Below are 17,525 nucleotides of genomic sequence, written 5' to 3'. Positions count from 1 at the left end.
TGTCAGTTGTCATAATAAAGATGACCGCTCTGTTGTCAGTCGTCATAATAAAGATGACTGCTCTGTTGTCAGTTGTCATAATAAAGATGACTGCTCTGTTGTCAGTTGTCATAATAAAGATGACTGCTCTGTTGTCAGTCGTCATAATAAAGATGACTGCTCTGTTGTCAGTTGTCATAATAAAGATGACTGCTCTGTTGTCAGTTGTCGTAATAAAGATGACTGCTCTGTTGTCAGTCGTCGTCATAAAGATGACTGCTCTGTTGTCAGTCGTCATCATAAAGATGACTGCTCTGTTGTCAGTTGTCATAATAAAGATGACTGCTTGTTCTGAGGCTTGCACTCTGGTTTGATCATTCCATATTGTAATTCCGACTCATAGTCAGGAAGGCCAGTATCAGCGTGGAGGTTGAGCCACATTTGGCCTCATGGCATTTTATGAAATGCTGGGCTGTTTCCTGTACCTTCCATGGTGACAGTGTGATGAAAATGTTAATCAATGAATGTCAGTGTGATTTTGCATGCACCCAATGACAAATATATCTGTCGCCACATTAGTCATGTAATTATCTTCTCAAATATGTCACGTAAAAAACTACCAGGTGTGTAAGGCCTAAAATGATATCAGGTCAAATTAGCAAAGCTAATTAGCCAAGTTTAAGATGCACTATGCATAAATCACTCCGCCATTGCCTGTTTAGGGGGGGGGGGGGGGGGTGGTGGTGGTTGATGTGCCTATTGATTCTTATTGAATGTGACCTGCCTTGTGAGTTTGTTTTGCTCTGTTTTTTAGATGTTTTCTTTTGTTCACGCTTACATAAAATTATTAGATATTTTTAAAGCATTGTAAACTTTATTTTTGGTCCAGTGGATGGTTGGGTGATTTCTCCCCCCCCCCTATCCCTTGTCTGTTTACAGGAACAATGGTGAGGTGTGTGCTCTGTCCCTGTACTACAGATGGCCCTTTAACCTTGGTAGCCTGGTGTGTTTAACTTGTCCAAAGTACAGGTATCTTTAAAGCTATTCTTCTTTTTCTTTTTTTTCTAGTTGAGTATATTATTTATATTGTTTTGTGTTTAAAACTGAATAAACAGAGTTTTAAAAAAAATGAAAAATGCCCCAAAATTATGTTAGTTAGCGAATCTGCTTGAATATGTCGTCTGTACAGGAAAAACAATATGTTCAAAGCAAAGAGCAAATGAAGCTTTTGAATCGTGGTTTGAGTGTTGGTGAAGGTACACATACCTGAAATTGTGGTGAAGCTCAAGGTTGGGAGAGGAAGACACTCCCTGGTTCATGGTTCCAATCACATAAGGGCTGCAGACAAGACAGAACAATCATACTGAGGACAGTGCAGTGACGTACCAGGGCCAGGCAATAAGGATATTTACCTTTCCTTTCACAACAGTGATTGTGCTTATCAGGGAACAGTAGGTCAACTATCTTGAATAGAATACGAATTGCATTATCTTGTAATGAGTAAAGTTAGAAATGGTTGTTGGTATAGAATCTCAGTGTTCACATTAACTCTAACTGTTGCATTTGAGTTAAACACAATCATCATCATCATCCCCACCACAATCACCACCACCCCCATCATCATCACCCCCATCATCATCATCACCCCCACCACCACCATCAACACCACCCCCATCATCATCATCATCACCACCACCATTCTATAGCGGCTAGACTTCCTTCCTGTGCCGGTGGAGCTATACTCACCATTTGTGGTACTTGTAGTTGAGGAATCCGTTGAAGATGTCGCTGAGTGAGCCGATGTGGTGGAGGTTGTCCAGTATGACCACGGTGGGCAGCTCCGTCTCACTCTCCTCAGTGTTGCACTGCTCTGCCAGGCTGGATAGGTACTGACGCAGGTCCTGCACAGAAACAACACACAGTGAGCTGAAAGATGTGGCCATTATTCAGAAAGTGAGTGTAACTTTGTCTGAAATAGGACCACTGTCCTTGATACAGTACAGTGCCAAACGAGGCGATTTATAGACAAATATGCCGACTCCTTAGCGACTAGCTCCTTAATACACTTGGGCTGAGCGTTTTCTTACCTTGCTGGATTTCTGGTCCACGTTGAAGCTAGCCAAGTTGCTCTCCGTGACCTTTCGACCAGACTTGGTGACAATGAACTCTGCCAGCTTGCTGGCCAGGAAGGACTTCCCGGTGCCGCTGGGGCCAGAGAGGATGATGCGGCGATGCTCCATGAGCAGGTTGAGGTATCTCTGGACGATGGGCTTGGGGATGAGGGTGTCAAATACCAGGCTGTCTATGCTGTTCTCCTTCACACCTGCAGGAGTAGAGACGTGATTGTCTGATGATACTAGGTGCTAATCATACAGGATATTATCATGTTAACGGTATATAACAGTACCTCTCACAACCTGTGTTAGACTGAATACAATTCATGCCATTCTAAAACGAATGAATTGAGTTCATTCACTCAGGTAATAGCCCATAAAATATCATAATTAAATGCAGTGCGACTGTGCGATGGCTAATAAATGATGGTAACATAAAATACATCATGAGAAATGGGAAGAGTTGACTATTGTTTATGGTGCAACTCTTTGGGACGTCAGGTGGCGTATGTGTCAAGCGTCTCAGAGTAGGACCGCTGATTTAGGATCAGCAGAGTAACTATAAATCAGCTTCAATAATTTCAGAGTAACTATAATTCAGCTTTAATGACTGCAGAGTAACTATAAATCAGCTTCAATGACTGCAGAGTAACTATAAATCAGCTTCAATGACTGCAGAGTAACTATAAATCAGCTTTAAAGACTGCAGAGTAACTATAATTCAGCTTTAATGACTGCAGAGTAACTATAATTCAGCTTTAATGACTGCAGAGTAACTATAAATCAGCTTTAATGACTGCAAAGTAACTATAAATCAGCTTTAATGACTGCAGAGTAACTATAATTCAGTTTTAATGACTGCAGAGTAACTATAATTCAGCTTCAATGACTGCAGAGCAACTATAAATCAGCTTCAATGACTGCAGAGTAACTATACTTCAGCTTTAATGACTGCAGAGTAACTATAAATCAGCTTTAATGACTGCAGAGTAACTATAATTCAGCTTTAATGACTGCAGAGTAACTATAAATCAGCTTCAATGACTGCAAAGTAACTATAAATCAGCTTCAATGACTGCAGAGTAACTATAATTCAGCTTCAATGACTGCAGAGTAACTATAATTCAGCTTCAATGACTGCAGAGTAACTATAATTCAGCTTCAATGACTGCAGAGTAACTATAATTCAGCTTCAATGACTGCAGAGTAACTATAAATCAGCTTCAATGACTGCAGAGTAACTATAATTCAGCTTCAATGACTGCAGAGTAACTATAATTCAGCTTCAATGACTGCAGAGTAACTATAAATCAGCTTCAATGACTGCAGAGTAACTATAATTCAGCTTCAATGACTGCAGAGTAACTATAATTCAGCTTCAATGACTGCAGAGTAACTATAATTCAGCTTCAATGACTGCAGAGTAACTATAAATCAGCTTCAATGACTGCAGAGTAACTATAAATCAGCTTTAATGACTGCAGAGTAACTATAATTCAGCTTTAATGACTGCAGAGTAACTATAATTCAGCTTCAATGACTGCAGAGTAACTATAAATCAGCTTCAATGACTGCAGAGTAACTATAAATCAGCTTCAATGACTGCAGAGTAACTATAATTCAGCTTTAATGACTGCAGAGTAACTATAATTCAGCTTCAATGACTGCAAAGTAACTATAAATCAGCTTTAATGACTGCAGAGTAACTAGAATTCAGCTTTAAGGACAGCAGAGTAACTATAAATCAGCTTTAATGACTGCAGAGTAACTATAAATCAGCTTTAATGACTGCAGAGTAACTATAAATCAGCTTCAATGACTGCAGAGTAACTATAAATCAGCTTTAATGACTGCAGAGTAACTATAATTCAGCTTTAAGGACTGCAGAGTAACTATAAATCAGCTTTAATGACTGCAGAGTAACTATAAATCAGCTTTAATGACTGCAGAGTAACTATAAATCAGCTTCAATGACTGCAGAGTAACTATAAATCAGCTTTAATGACTGCAGAGTAACTATAATTCAGCTTTAATGACTGCAGAGTAACTATAAATCAGCTTCAATGACTGCAAAGTAACTATAAATCAGCTTTAATGACTGCAGAGTAACTATAAATCAGCTTCAATGACTGCAGAGTAACTATAATTCAGCTTCAATGACTGCAGAGTAACTATAATTCAGCTTCAATGACTGCAGAGTAACTATAATTCAGCTTTAATGACTGCAGAGTAACTATAATTCAGCTTTAAGGACTGCAGAGTAACTAGAATTCAGCTTTAAGGACTGTATAGTAACTATAATTCAGCTTTAAGGACTGCAGAGTAACTATAAATCAGCTTTAAGGACTGCAGAGTAACTATAAATCAGCTTTAATGACTGCAGAGTAACTATAATTCAGCTTTAATGACTGCAGAGTAACTATAAATCAGCTTTAATGACTGCAGAGTAACTATAATTCAGCTTTAATGACTGCAGAGTAACTATAAATCAGCTTTAATGACTGCAGAGTAACTATAAATCAGCTTTAATGACTGCAGAGTAACTATAATTCAGCTTTAAGGACTGCAGAGTAACTATAAATCAGCTTTAATGACTGCAGAGTAACTATAAATCAGCTTTAATGACTGCAGAGTAACTATAAATCAGCTTTAATGACTGCAGAGTAACTATAAATCAGCTTTAATGACTGCAGAGTAACTATAAATCAGCTTTAATGACTGCAGAGTAACTATAATTCAGCTTCAATGACTGCAGAGTAACTATAATTCAGCTTTAAGGACTGCAGAGTAACTATAAATCAGCTTTAATGACTGCAGAGTAACTATAAATCAGCTTTAATGACTGCAGAGTAACTATAATTCAGCTTTAAGGACTGCAGAGTAACTATAAATCAGCTTTAATGACTGCAGAGTAACTATAAATCAGCTTTAATGACTGCAGAGTAACTATAAATCAGCTTTAATGACTGCAGAGTAACTATAAATCAGCTTTAATGACTGCAGAGTAACTATAAATCAGCTTTAATGACTGCAGAGTAACTATAATTCAGCTTTAATGACTGCAGAGTAACTATAATTCAGCTTCAATGACTGCAGAGTAACTATAATTCAGCTTTAAGGACAGCAGAGTAACTATAATTCAGCTTCAATGACTGCAGAGTAACTATAAATCAGCTTTAATGACTGCAGAGTAACTATAATTCAGCTTTAATGACTGCAGAGTAACTATAAATCAGCTTTAATGACTGCAGAGTAACTATAATTGACTGTTGATAGGAGCTTGGACACTACTCCTCCAGTGAAAACACAACTGTAATGCAGAGTGCTGACACAGGATTCAATGGCACCTAGTTCAGGCCTGGCCCACTACATTTTCCTGCTGATGGCCACTGTTTTGACTATGGGAGAGAAGCGGCCATTACGACCACATAGCAGCCAGGATGCGAGTGAAATAAATGTTGTCTACTTTTTTTTAGCTCTGGTGAATAAAAATGGAAGCCGATGTTAGTCCATTTAATTAAAACACCTCCTTTGCCCCTTCAGGAGCAGTACATTGACTGAAGTGTCCGAAGTGCTTTTCAAAGTGCATGAGAGTATTGTCATCTCAGGATTAAGAAGCTTTTTGGACATTCTATTTAAACCTTCTGGGGTTCCATTTTGTCATGTTTGGAAATGTGTCATCCTATAGGTGTAGGTGGGTTGTTCCTGCTCAGGCCTCATGGTCAACACTCAAGGCCCTTCCTCTATATCTGTGCTATTTTTGATTTAATAAACTTTATTATCCCACCAGAGGGGAATGTGTTTGGTCATGTCCTTAAAAGGATGTAGGACGTACAGTAATACATAAAACACACAACAATAGAAACAGTGAAATGCATCATGCCGTTAGTCTGGGCCATCCTAGTACCTTTGAGGTTGACGCTGATGACGTTGTTGTCCCCCACCAGGTAGCCACAGGGCAGCATTTCAGGCAGTTCAGAGGCGTGGGCCCGCACCACATCCCCCATCCTATAGCTGACTATACTGTCTGAGTTCAGACCCAGACTGGTCAGTGGGTCCACCCGGAACACGTACTCCTGGAGGGGAAATGGACAAGTTGAATTCTAAGATAAAGACACATTCTATCTAATATCTCAGTGTTTATCCATACGTTTCCACAGCAAAGAAATAGTCTGTCAATCATACAGATGGAGAACCATATATCATGAGCTTTTTCTGACACAAAAAATGTAGTGCTTCATATTTGGTTTTTGGTCTGTCGGGTTCAGTCAGTGACTGATCATATGGTGAGCAGGGGGAAGGAGGTTTTACCTTGAACAATCGTCTGATTACTCCATCTAGCACATCCCACTTGGTCTTTCCGCTCACGCCGATGGAACCAATGAGGTGCTCCTGGCTTTGCATACCCTGAGTGTACGATAGGGAATTAGAAAATGTAGCATGTCACAGACATTAATGAAAATAAGTGACAAAATTGTTGTACTGAACAGTGACTTGGACTGAAATAGGTGCCAGTGTTTATTTTGGTTTCCGGTACTGTTTATATTAAGGTGCAGGAGCTCCTAAATTCTTTTGATATTATATTTTACAAGAGGAACAGAAAAACTAAGGTACTGGTACTCGGCTCCGGTGAGCTCCTGCCCAAGTCAAGCGCTGGTACCAAAGCATCTGATTATACGACAGCATACGATTCTCACATTGTTATTCTAGGCACCATATCTCATTAGCTTCCTTGGTCTTATTGGAGCCACTGTTGATTCTAGGCACCATATCTCATTAGCTACCTTGGTCTTATTGGAGCCACTGTTGATTCTAGGCACCATATCTCATTAGCTACCTTGGTCTTATTGGAGCCACTGTTGATTCTAGGCACCATATCTCATTAGCTACCTTGGTCTTATTGGAGCCACTGTTGATTGTGACCACAATGCGGACACTGCGCCCCTCTTTGCGTAGATTGCCCTCATAACCATCGTCCAGGAGAATATCTGTGGGCACAAACACAACTATCTATCAAGGGAAGAAACAATCTTGGGGAAAAACATCTCTGTAATGAAAGCGTCTGAAAAATAGAGAAGTAAAAACAAGAGCCTAAATTGAATATAGAGCGGTCCTTCTGCCTGTTTGAAATACACAGTTGTCAGGCTAAAAAAGTTACATTGCTAGGAGCTCCAGATATTAATTATAAACATTCTATTTTCCTCTCTCTCTGCTTTATTTACATTGAACTGGGGAGCAAGGGGAACTACTTTGTATTCGACTGGCTTGCTGGCACGCAGGCTCTGTGCAGGGGTGATAAGGGCCCTCTGCCACTCGTCTTCCCACGCACTGCTGCTCCCAACTCATCCCCCCATCAATTAAACAGCCCCAAAGTCCCGAGAGTGTTCTATTTTAATTACAGGACAGACGAGGCGACCAAAGGAGGACCGAACAGCACTCCACTCATCGACGAGGACAAGGCCGGATTCGGAGAAGAGGAGCATACAAGGTTTAATTAGTCTCTTACTCACTCGCATACACACATACACACACACACACACACCTCTTCGAGGAGTTTTGTTCTGACGTCTGCTTTATTGATGCAGATGATATTTCAACTTGAGGAACTCTACTTGGACAAACGTGCTGTGGTGACTTACCTTCATCCAAAACAATTAGCACAATGTCTTCAAACTGGCTGAACAGCGTGTTGGGTAACAGTAACGATAGATCAACGCAGCGTGTTGGGTAACAGTAAAGATAGGACAAAGCAGCGTGTTGGGTAACAGTAAAGATAGGACAAAGCAGCGTGTTGGGTAACAGTAAAGATCGATTAACGCAGCGTGTTGGGTAACAGTAAAGATAGATCAACGCAGAGTGTTGGGTAACAGTAAAGATAGATCAACACAGCGTGTTGGGTAACAGTAAAGATAGATCAACGCAGCGTGTTGGGTAACTGTAAAGACGTTAATACAGTGAGTGTGTTAAAGCTATTGGAGCCCCCATCCACAGAGAAGCAGTCTCAAACAATCCCCTGCATGACACACTCCAGCTCAACTCCCTAAGAACAACTCCCTATCCTAAATGACTGGTCTCAAATGACAATGTAAACTGTTCTACTAAATCATCATCCAGGAGAATATAATGTAAACTGTTCTACTAAATCATCATCCAGGAGAATATAATGTAAACTGTTCTACTAAATCATCAGCCAGGAGAATATAATGTAAACTGTTCTACTAAATCATCATCCAGGAGAATATAATGTAAACTGTTCTACTAAATCATCAGCCAGGAGAATATAATGTAAACTGTTCTACTAAATCATCATCCAGGAGAATATAATGTAAACTGTTCTACTAAACCATCAGCCAGGAGAATATAATGTAAACTGTTCTACTAAATCATCATCCAGGAGAATATAATGTAAACTGTTCTACTAAACCATCATCCAGGAGAATATAATGTAAACTGTTCTACTAAATCACCATCCAGGAGAATATAATGTAAACTGTTCCACTAAACCATCAGCCAGGAGAATATAATGTAAACTGTTCTACTAAACCATCATCCAGGAGAATATAATGTAAACTGTTCTACTAAATCCCCATCCAGGAGAATATAATGTAAACTGTTCTACTAAACCATCATCCAGGAGAATATAATGTAAACTGTTCTACTAAATCCCCATCCAGGAGAATATAATGTAAACTGTTCTACTAAATCATCATCCAGGAGAATATAATGTAAACTGTTCTACTAAATCATCAGCCAGGAGAATATAATGTAAACTGTTCTACTAAATCATCAGCCAGGAGAATATAATGTAAACTGTTCTACTAAATCATCAGCCAGGAGAATATAATGTAAACTGTTCTACTAAACCATCATCCAGGAGAATATAATGTAAACTGTTCTACTAAACCATCATCCAGGAGAATATAATGTAAACTGTTCTACTAAATCATCATCCAGGAGAATATAATGTAAACTGTTCTACTAAATCATCATCCAGGAGAATATAATGTAAACTGTTCTACTAAATCCCCATCCAGGAGAATATAATGTAAACTGTTCTACTAAATCATCATCCAGGAGAATATAATGTAAACTGTTCTACTAAATCATCATCCAGGAGAATATAATGTAAACTGTTCTACTAAATCATCATCCAGGAGAATATAATGTAAACTGTTCTACTAAATCATCATCCAGGAGAATATAATGTAAACTGTTCTACTAAATCATCATCCAGGAGAATATAATGTAAACTGTTCTACTAAATCATCATCCAGGAGAATATAATGTAAATTGTTCTACTAAATCATCATCCAGGAGAATATAATGTAAACTGTTCTACTAAATCATCATCCAGGAGAATATAATGTAAACTGTTCTACTAAATCATCAGCCAGGAGAATATAATGTAAACTGTTCTACTAAATCATCATCCAGGAGAATATAATGTAAACTGTTCTACTAAATCATCATCCAGGAGAATATAATGTAAACTGTTCTACTAAATCATCATCCAGGAGAATATAATGTAAACTGTTCTACTAAATCATCATCCAGGAGAATATAATGTAAACTGTTCTACTAAATCATTATCCAGGAGAATATAATGTAAACTGTTCTACTAAATCATCATCCAGGAGAATATAATGTAAACTGTTCTACTAAATCATCAGCCAGGAGAATATAATGTAAACTGTTCTACTAAATCATCAGCCAGGAGAATATAATGTAAACTGTTCTACTAAATCATCATCCAGGAGAATATAATGTAAACTGTTCTACTAAACCATCATCCAGGAGAATATAATGTAAACTGTTCTACTAAACCATCATCCAGGAGAATATAATGTAAACTGTTCTACTAAATCATCAGCCAGGAGAATATAATGTAAACTGTTCTACTAAATCATCATCCAGGAGAATATAATGTAAACTGTTCTACTAAATCCCCATCCAGGAGAATATAATGTAAACTGTTCTACTAAATCATCATCCAGGAGAATATAATGTAAACTGTTCTACTAAATCATCAGCCAGGAGAATATAATGTAAACTGTTCTACTAAATCCCCATCCAGGAGAATATAATGTAAACTGTTCTACTAAATCATCATCCAGGAGAATATAATGTAAACTGTTCTACTAAATCCCCATCCAGGAGAATATAATGTAAACTGTTCTACTAAATCATCATCCAGGAGAATATAATGTAAACTGTTCTACTAAATCATCAGCCAGGAGAATATAATGTAAACTGTTCTACTGAGTTGTAGAGTCATGGGGCTGTGGTGAATCACCTGACATGATGGTGTCTGTCATGTAGAGTCACGGGGCTGTGGTGAATCACCTGACATGATGGTGTCTGTCATGTTGTAGAGTCACAGGGCTGTGGTGGATCACCTGACATGATGGTGTCTGTCATGTTGTAGAGTCATGGGGCTGTGGTGGATCACCTGACATGATGGTGTCTGTCATGTAGAGTCATGGGGCTGTGGTGAATCACCTGACATGATGGTGTCTGTCATGTTGTAGAGTCATGGGGCTGTGGTGGATCACCTGACATGATGGTGTCTGTCATGTTGTAGAGTCACAGGGCTGTGGTGGATCACCTGACATGATGGTGTCTGTCATGTAGAGTCACAGGGCTGTGGTGAATCACCTGACATGATGGTGTCTGTCATGTAGAGTCACAGGGCTGTGGTGAATCACCTGACATGATGGTGTCTGTCATGTAGAGTCACGGGGCTGTGGTGGATCACCTGACATGATGGTGTCTGTCATTATTGTAGAGTCACAGGGCTGTGGTGGATCACCTGACATGATGGTGTCTGTCATGTAGAGTCATGGGGCTGTGGTGAATCACCTGACATGATGGTGTCTGTCATGTAGAGTCACGGGGCTGTGGTGAATCACCTGACATGATGGTGTCTGTCATGTAGAGTCACGGGGCTGTGGTGGATCACCTGACATGATGGTGTCTGTCATGTTGTAGAGTCACGGGGCTGTGGTGAATCACCTGACATGATGGTGTCTGTCATGTTGTAGAGTCACAGGGCTGTGGTGAATCACCTGACATGATGGTGTCTGTCATGTAGAGTCACGGGGCTGTGGTGGATCACCTGACATGATGGTGTCTGTCATGTTGTAGAGTCAAGGGGCTGTGGTGAATCACCTGACATGATGGTGTCTGTCATGTAGAGTCACGGGGCTGTGGTGGATCACCTGACATGATGGTGTCTGTCATGTTGTAGAGTCACGGGGCTGTGGTGGATCACCTGACATGATGGTGTCTGTCATGTAGAGTCACGGGGCTGTGGTGAATCACCTGACATGATGGTGTCTGTCATGTAGAGTCACGGGGCTGTGGTGGATCACCTGACATGATGGTGTCTGTCATGTTGTAGAGTCACGGGGCTGTGGTGAATCACCTGACATGATGGTGTCTGTCATGTTGTAGAGTCACAGGGCTGTGGTGAATCACCTGACATGATGGTGTCTGTCATGTAGAGTCACGGGGCTGTGGTGGATCACCTGACATGATGGTGTCTGTCATGTTGTAGAGTCAAGGGGCTGTGGTGAATCACCTGACATGATGGTGTCTGTCATGTAGAGTCACGGGGCTGTGGTGGATCACCTGACATGATGGTGTCTGTCATGTAGAGTCATGGGGCTGTGGTGGATCACCTGACATGATGGTGTCTGTCATGTAGAGTCATGGGGCTGTGGTGGATCACCTAACATGATGGTGTCTGTCATGTTGTAGAGTCACGGGGTTATGGTGGGTTACCACAGTTGATGTTGAGGTTGTTGACGGACAGGCTCAAAGCTGTGGCTCACCTGACATGATGGTGTCTGTGATATTGAGGTTGTTGAGGGACAGGCCCAGAGATTGGCGCGAGGAGGACGAGGATGTGCTGGAGGTCTCAGAGGGCGGCCGGCCCATCTTGGCTGGCGTGGCGGCTGGCGTGGTGCCTCCCGTCTTGAGCCGGTCATTTTCCGCTTTCAGCAGCTCGATCTCATTCTGCCCAATGACAGAGAATAAGCATCAGCAGGATACTCTAAATGACACGGTCGTTGTTTCCTGACAGATGCTTTTCTAAACCATAGAAACAGAATTACCAGAATGAACATTCCCATTCAAGTCAATGTTCTGTGATGGGTGGACCAGCAACCGTGTTGAGTGTCCTGTCTAGTAATTCATCTTTCTATGGTTATAACTCATCATGTAGGCCTATGCCACCTGTTGGGAGACAATGACGTCACCAGAAATGGACGCTTTTAGAGAGCAATCCAGAAACTGAGCCCAACCAGATGTAAAATAAAGTCATTCTACTGAGAGGTAAACCGATTAGAAGAATATGGAAATGTCCTTGCATTCAGACTGCCCATAGTTATCACTGTGGATCAGTATTAGCGTCATTGTTGGCTGTGAGAGCCCCTTTAATCTCAACAGAGCTCTTTGTACTGGGCTTTTCACAAATCTAAATCCCAGATTAAGGGCCTGGGTAGATTATCTACACATCTGAGGAGAGAGCGCTGACTTCTCCAGTTGTTGCCATTTTGTCATGGGAGGTGGCATCAACGGCCAAGCCACTGTCCCTCCCGGTCTTTGTCACGAGATGCATTGTCATTGCTCTACCAGAAAGGTGATTGGGTGTATGGCACGGCCAGCCCCACTGACAGATAAACCTAATTAGTGGTCTGAGTGGTTACATTGTAAGTTGACCACGGTGCCATCGCGGCTTGTTGGCTTCCCCCTGAACCCCCTGACCACCCCAGTCACTCCTGGCATGGCATCAAAGAGCCAGAACAATCCCCAAACGCTGCTTTAGCTCCCTAACAGCACAGTGTCACGGCCCACTGGCCCCTGGGAAACAGGTCTCTCTGGGTGCAACCCAATAATGTCTCCTCATTATTTTTTATTTTTTTTAAAGCATAAACAATATACATACAGATAAAACAACAGATAAGAAATGGACTGGATTAGTGTTAAACAAACAACAATATAAGGCTATATGTACAATTAGTGATTTGATATATAAATCAGTGCTAATTCACATTGGTGGGTCCCCCATGGTTTGGGTTGTGCATTCGTTTAGCAGGCTACCTGGTTCCTCACCTGCATACGGTTCATGGCCTCTCGGATCTGGTCCAGGTGGTGGGCCGAGCTAAGAGCCTCCAGGCGGATGTCTGTCAGCTTCAGTTCCTTCTCCCTCAGCTCGTTCTTCAGCTGCAGGATGATCTCCGCCTCTGCCTCCGTGCACTCACACAGCCTGAAAGGGGTCACACAGGGGTCACAGGGCTAGAAATACTACAAACAGGGGTAGTTACACATACAGGCTAGAAATACTACAAACAGGAGTAGTTACACATACAGGCTAGAAATACTACAAACAGGAGTAGTTACACATTCAGGGCTAGAAATACTACAAACAGGAGTAGTTACACATACAGGCTAGAAATACTACAAACAGGGATAGTTACACATACAGGCTAGAAATACTACAAACAGGGATAGTTACACATACAGGCTAGAAATACTACAAACAGGGATAGTTACACATACAGTACAGTACAGGCATGGGGAGCGTCCACCGAGGGAACCTCAACCCCCGAGGGAGAGAACTCGGCTGAACAGTCAAACCAAAGAGGATCCATTGGAGTCAGTAGGAAACCGTTATGGCAGACATACTTAGAAAACACACAAACACATAGGTGGTACGGGGTCACACAGGGATCAGGTGAGCATTGGGGATGAGTGAATCCTCCATCATAGGAATTGTCCATCTGGCATGCCAAGCAAAGACAAAGATGGTGTCTGTCTACAGTTCCAGTGTTGCTACTACTGCTACCATGTAAGTCATTCACTACTATCAAACTCTGCAGGTCACAGCTGAGTTTACGATCTGAAATGGGGAAATTGACTTCAAAACCCACACCATGAGCATCACCCTCCGCGGCTAGGAAAGCCTGTCAGGGACCCTCCAAAGAAGTGAGGGCAAACCAACTAGCCAGCTGGCCCACACACAGCAGATGTGAATGAAACTAGCATGCTTCTGGCAAATGCATGGCCAGCCGAGGATATTAGCAAGATGGAGGAGCCTTCTGTACATGGCCAATTCACCAGCAGTATCAGTAAGCACGGAAATATAATATAATCTCCCATGACTGATACAAGTGGTTTTAATATTTGTGTACGCGGCTCACATTCTGGTGCATTATATTTTTGCGTCGTGGCCTGATTGGGGCCCTTTGTGAGAGAAAGGTTACGTCCCAAAGAGCACCCTATTCCCTACATAGTGCACTACGTTTGACCAGAGCCCTATGGGTCCTAGAGTGTACAATATAGGGACTAACGTGCCATTTGGGAGCCACCCAAAGATAAAAGCAGGCTGAGTTAAGATGATGAAAGCACTTCACACCCCCAACAGCGTGCCAGCCACACACTGCCTGTTACCGAGATCTGTGCTTGTAGACCACATGACCGTTTAGCCTTCTCTTTGACATCCAAATGGGGAGGGGCTTGCTATCACAAACGCACTTGTTACTGGACAGATAGACATATGAAATGGAGAAACAAGGTGAACAAGAAGAGACATACAAAAAAGACTGGGTGAATTCAGAAGAAAAACAACATTTGTGCCAAGACATGGACGCTGAAGTATGTGTTGTATGTAGATTGGGATGTAGCCTGTGTGTAATAATAATAATGAGGTGGGTGATTATATTTGTCCTGTTTCACACGTACAAGTGTGTATTCATACATGTGTTAATGAGAAATGTGTTTTTTGCATATCCCAACTCCCCCTGAGACATCCTCGGGGGGTAGGGTCACATCCAGGGTCAGCCATTATCAACAGTGACCCTGGGGCAATTAGGGTTAAGTGCCTTGCACAAGGGACAATAGACAGATTCTTCACCTTGTCGGCTCGCGGATTCGAACTAGCGAACTTTCGATTACTGGCCCAACGCTCTTACCGCTAGGCTATCTGCCATGTGTGTATATTACAGTATACTCACTCTGTGGTAGAGGCTGAGGAGAGTAGTGTTGGGAAGCTGTCCTGTCTGTTAGCATGCTGTAGCTTTGGCGAGGACGGCAGCGATGAGTCCGTCATCTCTTCGATGTCGTCGTGGGGAGACTGAGGCTTGTTGCCCTTCTTCTTACTGAAGGCCTGCTTGAACGAGCTCCGCAACTGCAAGAGAAACACCAAAACGTCAACATCGCCCATCTCTCCAACTGAACGGTGATAATTTCCTGTCGGGTCAGTGCTGTTCTTAGGAAACAGTCACCATCAGAGAGAGGGAACGCAAGGCAACTCAACCAAGGGCAAGAGAGGGATCCAATCAAGGGCGACTGTATGGAGGAGGAATGAGGAATGCAGGGAGGAGCCAGACTGTATGGAGGAGGAATGAGGAATGCAGGGGAGGAGCCAGACTGGAGGAATGAGGAATGCAGGGAGGAGCCAGACTGTATGGAGGAGGAATGAGGAATGCAGGGGAGGAGCCAGACTTTTTAAGGTCCTGGAACTAGAAACAAACAGGCAGTCAAAATGGAGGAAGAGGAGAGGGGGGCTGTTTCCATGCCAAACAGTTGTAGAAGGGGAAAACGTTGAAGAACTGAGGAGGAAAGGAGAGGAGGAAGAGGAGGAGGTCACCACAGCATACGGACAGTAGACGCCTCATTACAACTAACCTGTGCTGGGATGGAATCAGCCACCTGAGGATAGAACAATCACTACTGTTACCACAAGAACACGCCGCTCCACTGACCCACACATCATCACTACTGTATTACCGCTAGGGCCACCATTATCTTTAAAGGGGCAATCTGAGATTGGTACATCCATTTTTTTACTTTCAAATTAATGATATATATATATATATATATTGATTTTTGAAGAATATAGCTTAATGAGCTTTGTTCAACTGTCATACCCCAAAAGACCTCCCATGCCACTTTAAAACTCCATTTAACTGGCAACTAGTTCCTGAGGAACTAGTTTGCATTGTGGCACTCAGAGCTGAGCTGCCTCATATCTCTCCCTTGTTTGGAGGAGGAGTCCTAGCACAATCACATAATTTTCAGTGTGACTGCAGCCTTTCCCCCCCCATGTCAAAGAACATCTGGAGCCACAATGGAGCCGGCAGAAGGAGACATTTTGTTTCCTGTACAAGTTGAAGAATGGATCCAGGGAGGGGAAACTGCACTTGATGTTTGTGTGTGTGTGTGTGTGTGTGTGTGTGCGCCCATGTCCCGCTCCCTGCTGTTAGTGATGCCCTCTTCAGCCAGATCACAGGCACTTCATTAACCTCTGAGCCACACACTCCCAGTGTTTCAGGCCACAGTGGCACAGAGGCAGATTTTATATGCAAATTAATATGAATAGCTGCATAAATAAGCAGCAGATTTTTTATTTATGAGCGTGGGTTGAGCTTTTCTCTGGCTCAGAGTCTGGGAAGGATTGGGAAAGAGAATTGAGCAGTTGTAATGATGCTGGTCGTACTCCTTGACGAACATCTAGCCGTTCATCATGGTCTGTTTCCCAGAAGAGATAGTATGGAGGTCAGATTGTATACTCCTCAAGTGGGGTTGTCTTCTGTACTGAATCTTATTATAAGAATGTATGAGTAATTATTGAATGTAATGAAGAATTATTCAGAGGAGAGGGTCCTCGCAAAATAGTAGTCATTAACCAGCAGGAAACTGTATTACCGGCAGAAAAACACAGGGCAGAGGGAGGATTTACAAAAACGTGGATTTTGAATGAATGCGTTTCTCAAATAGGGTGTGTAATATTTTCTCCATGGGAGGCAGAAGTGTAACTGCACACAGAAGGAGAGGGGAAAGAAGCGTAATATTACGAGGAGAGATGGACTGTACGCTTAATCAAGTGGTACACTGACTGGGGGACTTCAGGCAACAAAGTGGGACAGCACTGATTCATTCTTAAATAAGTATCTGTCCCTTTCGGGTATATGGACCACATTACGCACTATTTGAAATAGTGAATTAAGCCTTTATTTGGTATTATTAACACATTTTATTAGGCTTTTATTTAGTGTTTTCTTCTTTACACATGAATGAGTACTGGAAACACTGAATGAAGGACTAACGACTGGCTGATACTATAGAATAAAGGTCCTATTTATCTACTTATATACACAATTATACACTTAGGAAATGAGTGCCCATTGTGTGATCCTTGTACAAAAGTGTTACCCTTCTTTATCTCAAAGTCATTCACTCTGTCATAGACATGCGAGGATGGGGGGTTTCATATTCACCTTGTTGCCTCTCTCTTTTCCCTGGCAGAGGGTTAGGGTTAGGGAGAGCGTGAGAAAAGGGAGTGGAATTACAAGTCACAGTTATGACAATGTATGACTTCTCAGTAGAAAGGAGTGTGAGACTGGCATGGTTTAGACGGTTCAGAGGTTA

General features: G+C 41.9%; 1 protein-coding gene across 50 annotated transcripts in view; it reads right to left on the bottom strand.

Moving 5' to 3' along the window:
* nav3 (neuron navigator 3) overlaps window positions 1–17,525 on the bottom strand; it is a 242,182-nt gene that overhangs the window by 6,630 nt on the left and 218,027 nt on the right. For 12 of the 50 annotated variants that reach the window (XM_090201028.1, XM_090201031.1, XM_090201046.1 and 9 more), the window contains 12 exons: window positions 17,375–17,395; window positions 15,783–15,806; window positions 15,110–15,282; window positions 14,547–14,636; window positions 13,197–13,362; window positions 11,927–12,110; window positions 6,984–7,081; window positions 6,405–6,500; window positions 6,001–6,169; window positions 2,067–2,302; window positions 1,726–1,880; window positions 1,246–1,317 (listed from right to left, as the gene is read on the bottom strand). In XM_090201028.1, coding sequence (XP_090057154.1) covers window positions 1,246–1,317; window positions 1,726–1,880; window positions 2,067–2,302; window positions 6,001–6,169; window positions 6,405–6,500; window positions 6,984–7,081; window positions 11,927–12,110; window positions 13,197–13,362; window positions 14,547–14,636; window positions 15,110–15,282; window positions 15,783–15,806; window positions 17,375–17,395 — 1,484 coding nt within the window. The remainder of the gene's footprint in view (window positions 1–1,245; window positions 1,318–1,725; window positions 1,881–2,066; window positions 2,303–6,000; window positions 6,170–6,404; window positions 6,501–6,983; window positions 7,082–11,926; window positions 12,111–13,196; window positions 13,363–14,546; window positions 14,637–15,109; window positions 15,283–15,782; window positions 15,807–17,374; window positions 17,396–17,525) is intronic. The other 38 variants (XM_090201044.1, XM_090201045.1, XM_090201067.1 and 35 more) reach the window with 11 other exon arrangements.

The sequence above is a fragment of the Oncorhynchus mykiss genome, chromosome 15, assembly GCF_057628025.1.
Source record: "Oncorhynchus mykiss isolate SJ-2025 chromosome 15, ASM5762802v1, whole genome shotgun sequence".
In the NCBI taxonomy this organism is placed as follows: Eukaryota; Metazoa; Chordata; class Actinopteri; order Salmoniformes; family Salmonidae; genus Oncorhynchus; species Oncorhynchus mykiss.
This window is presented reverse-complemented; position numbering and strand designations above follow the sequence as displayed.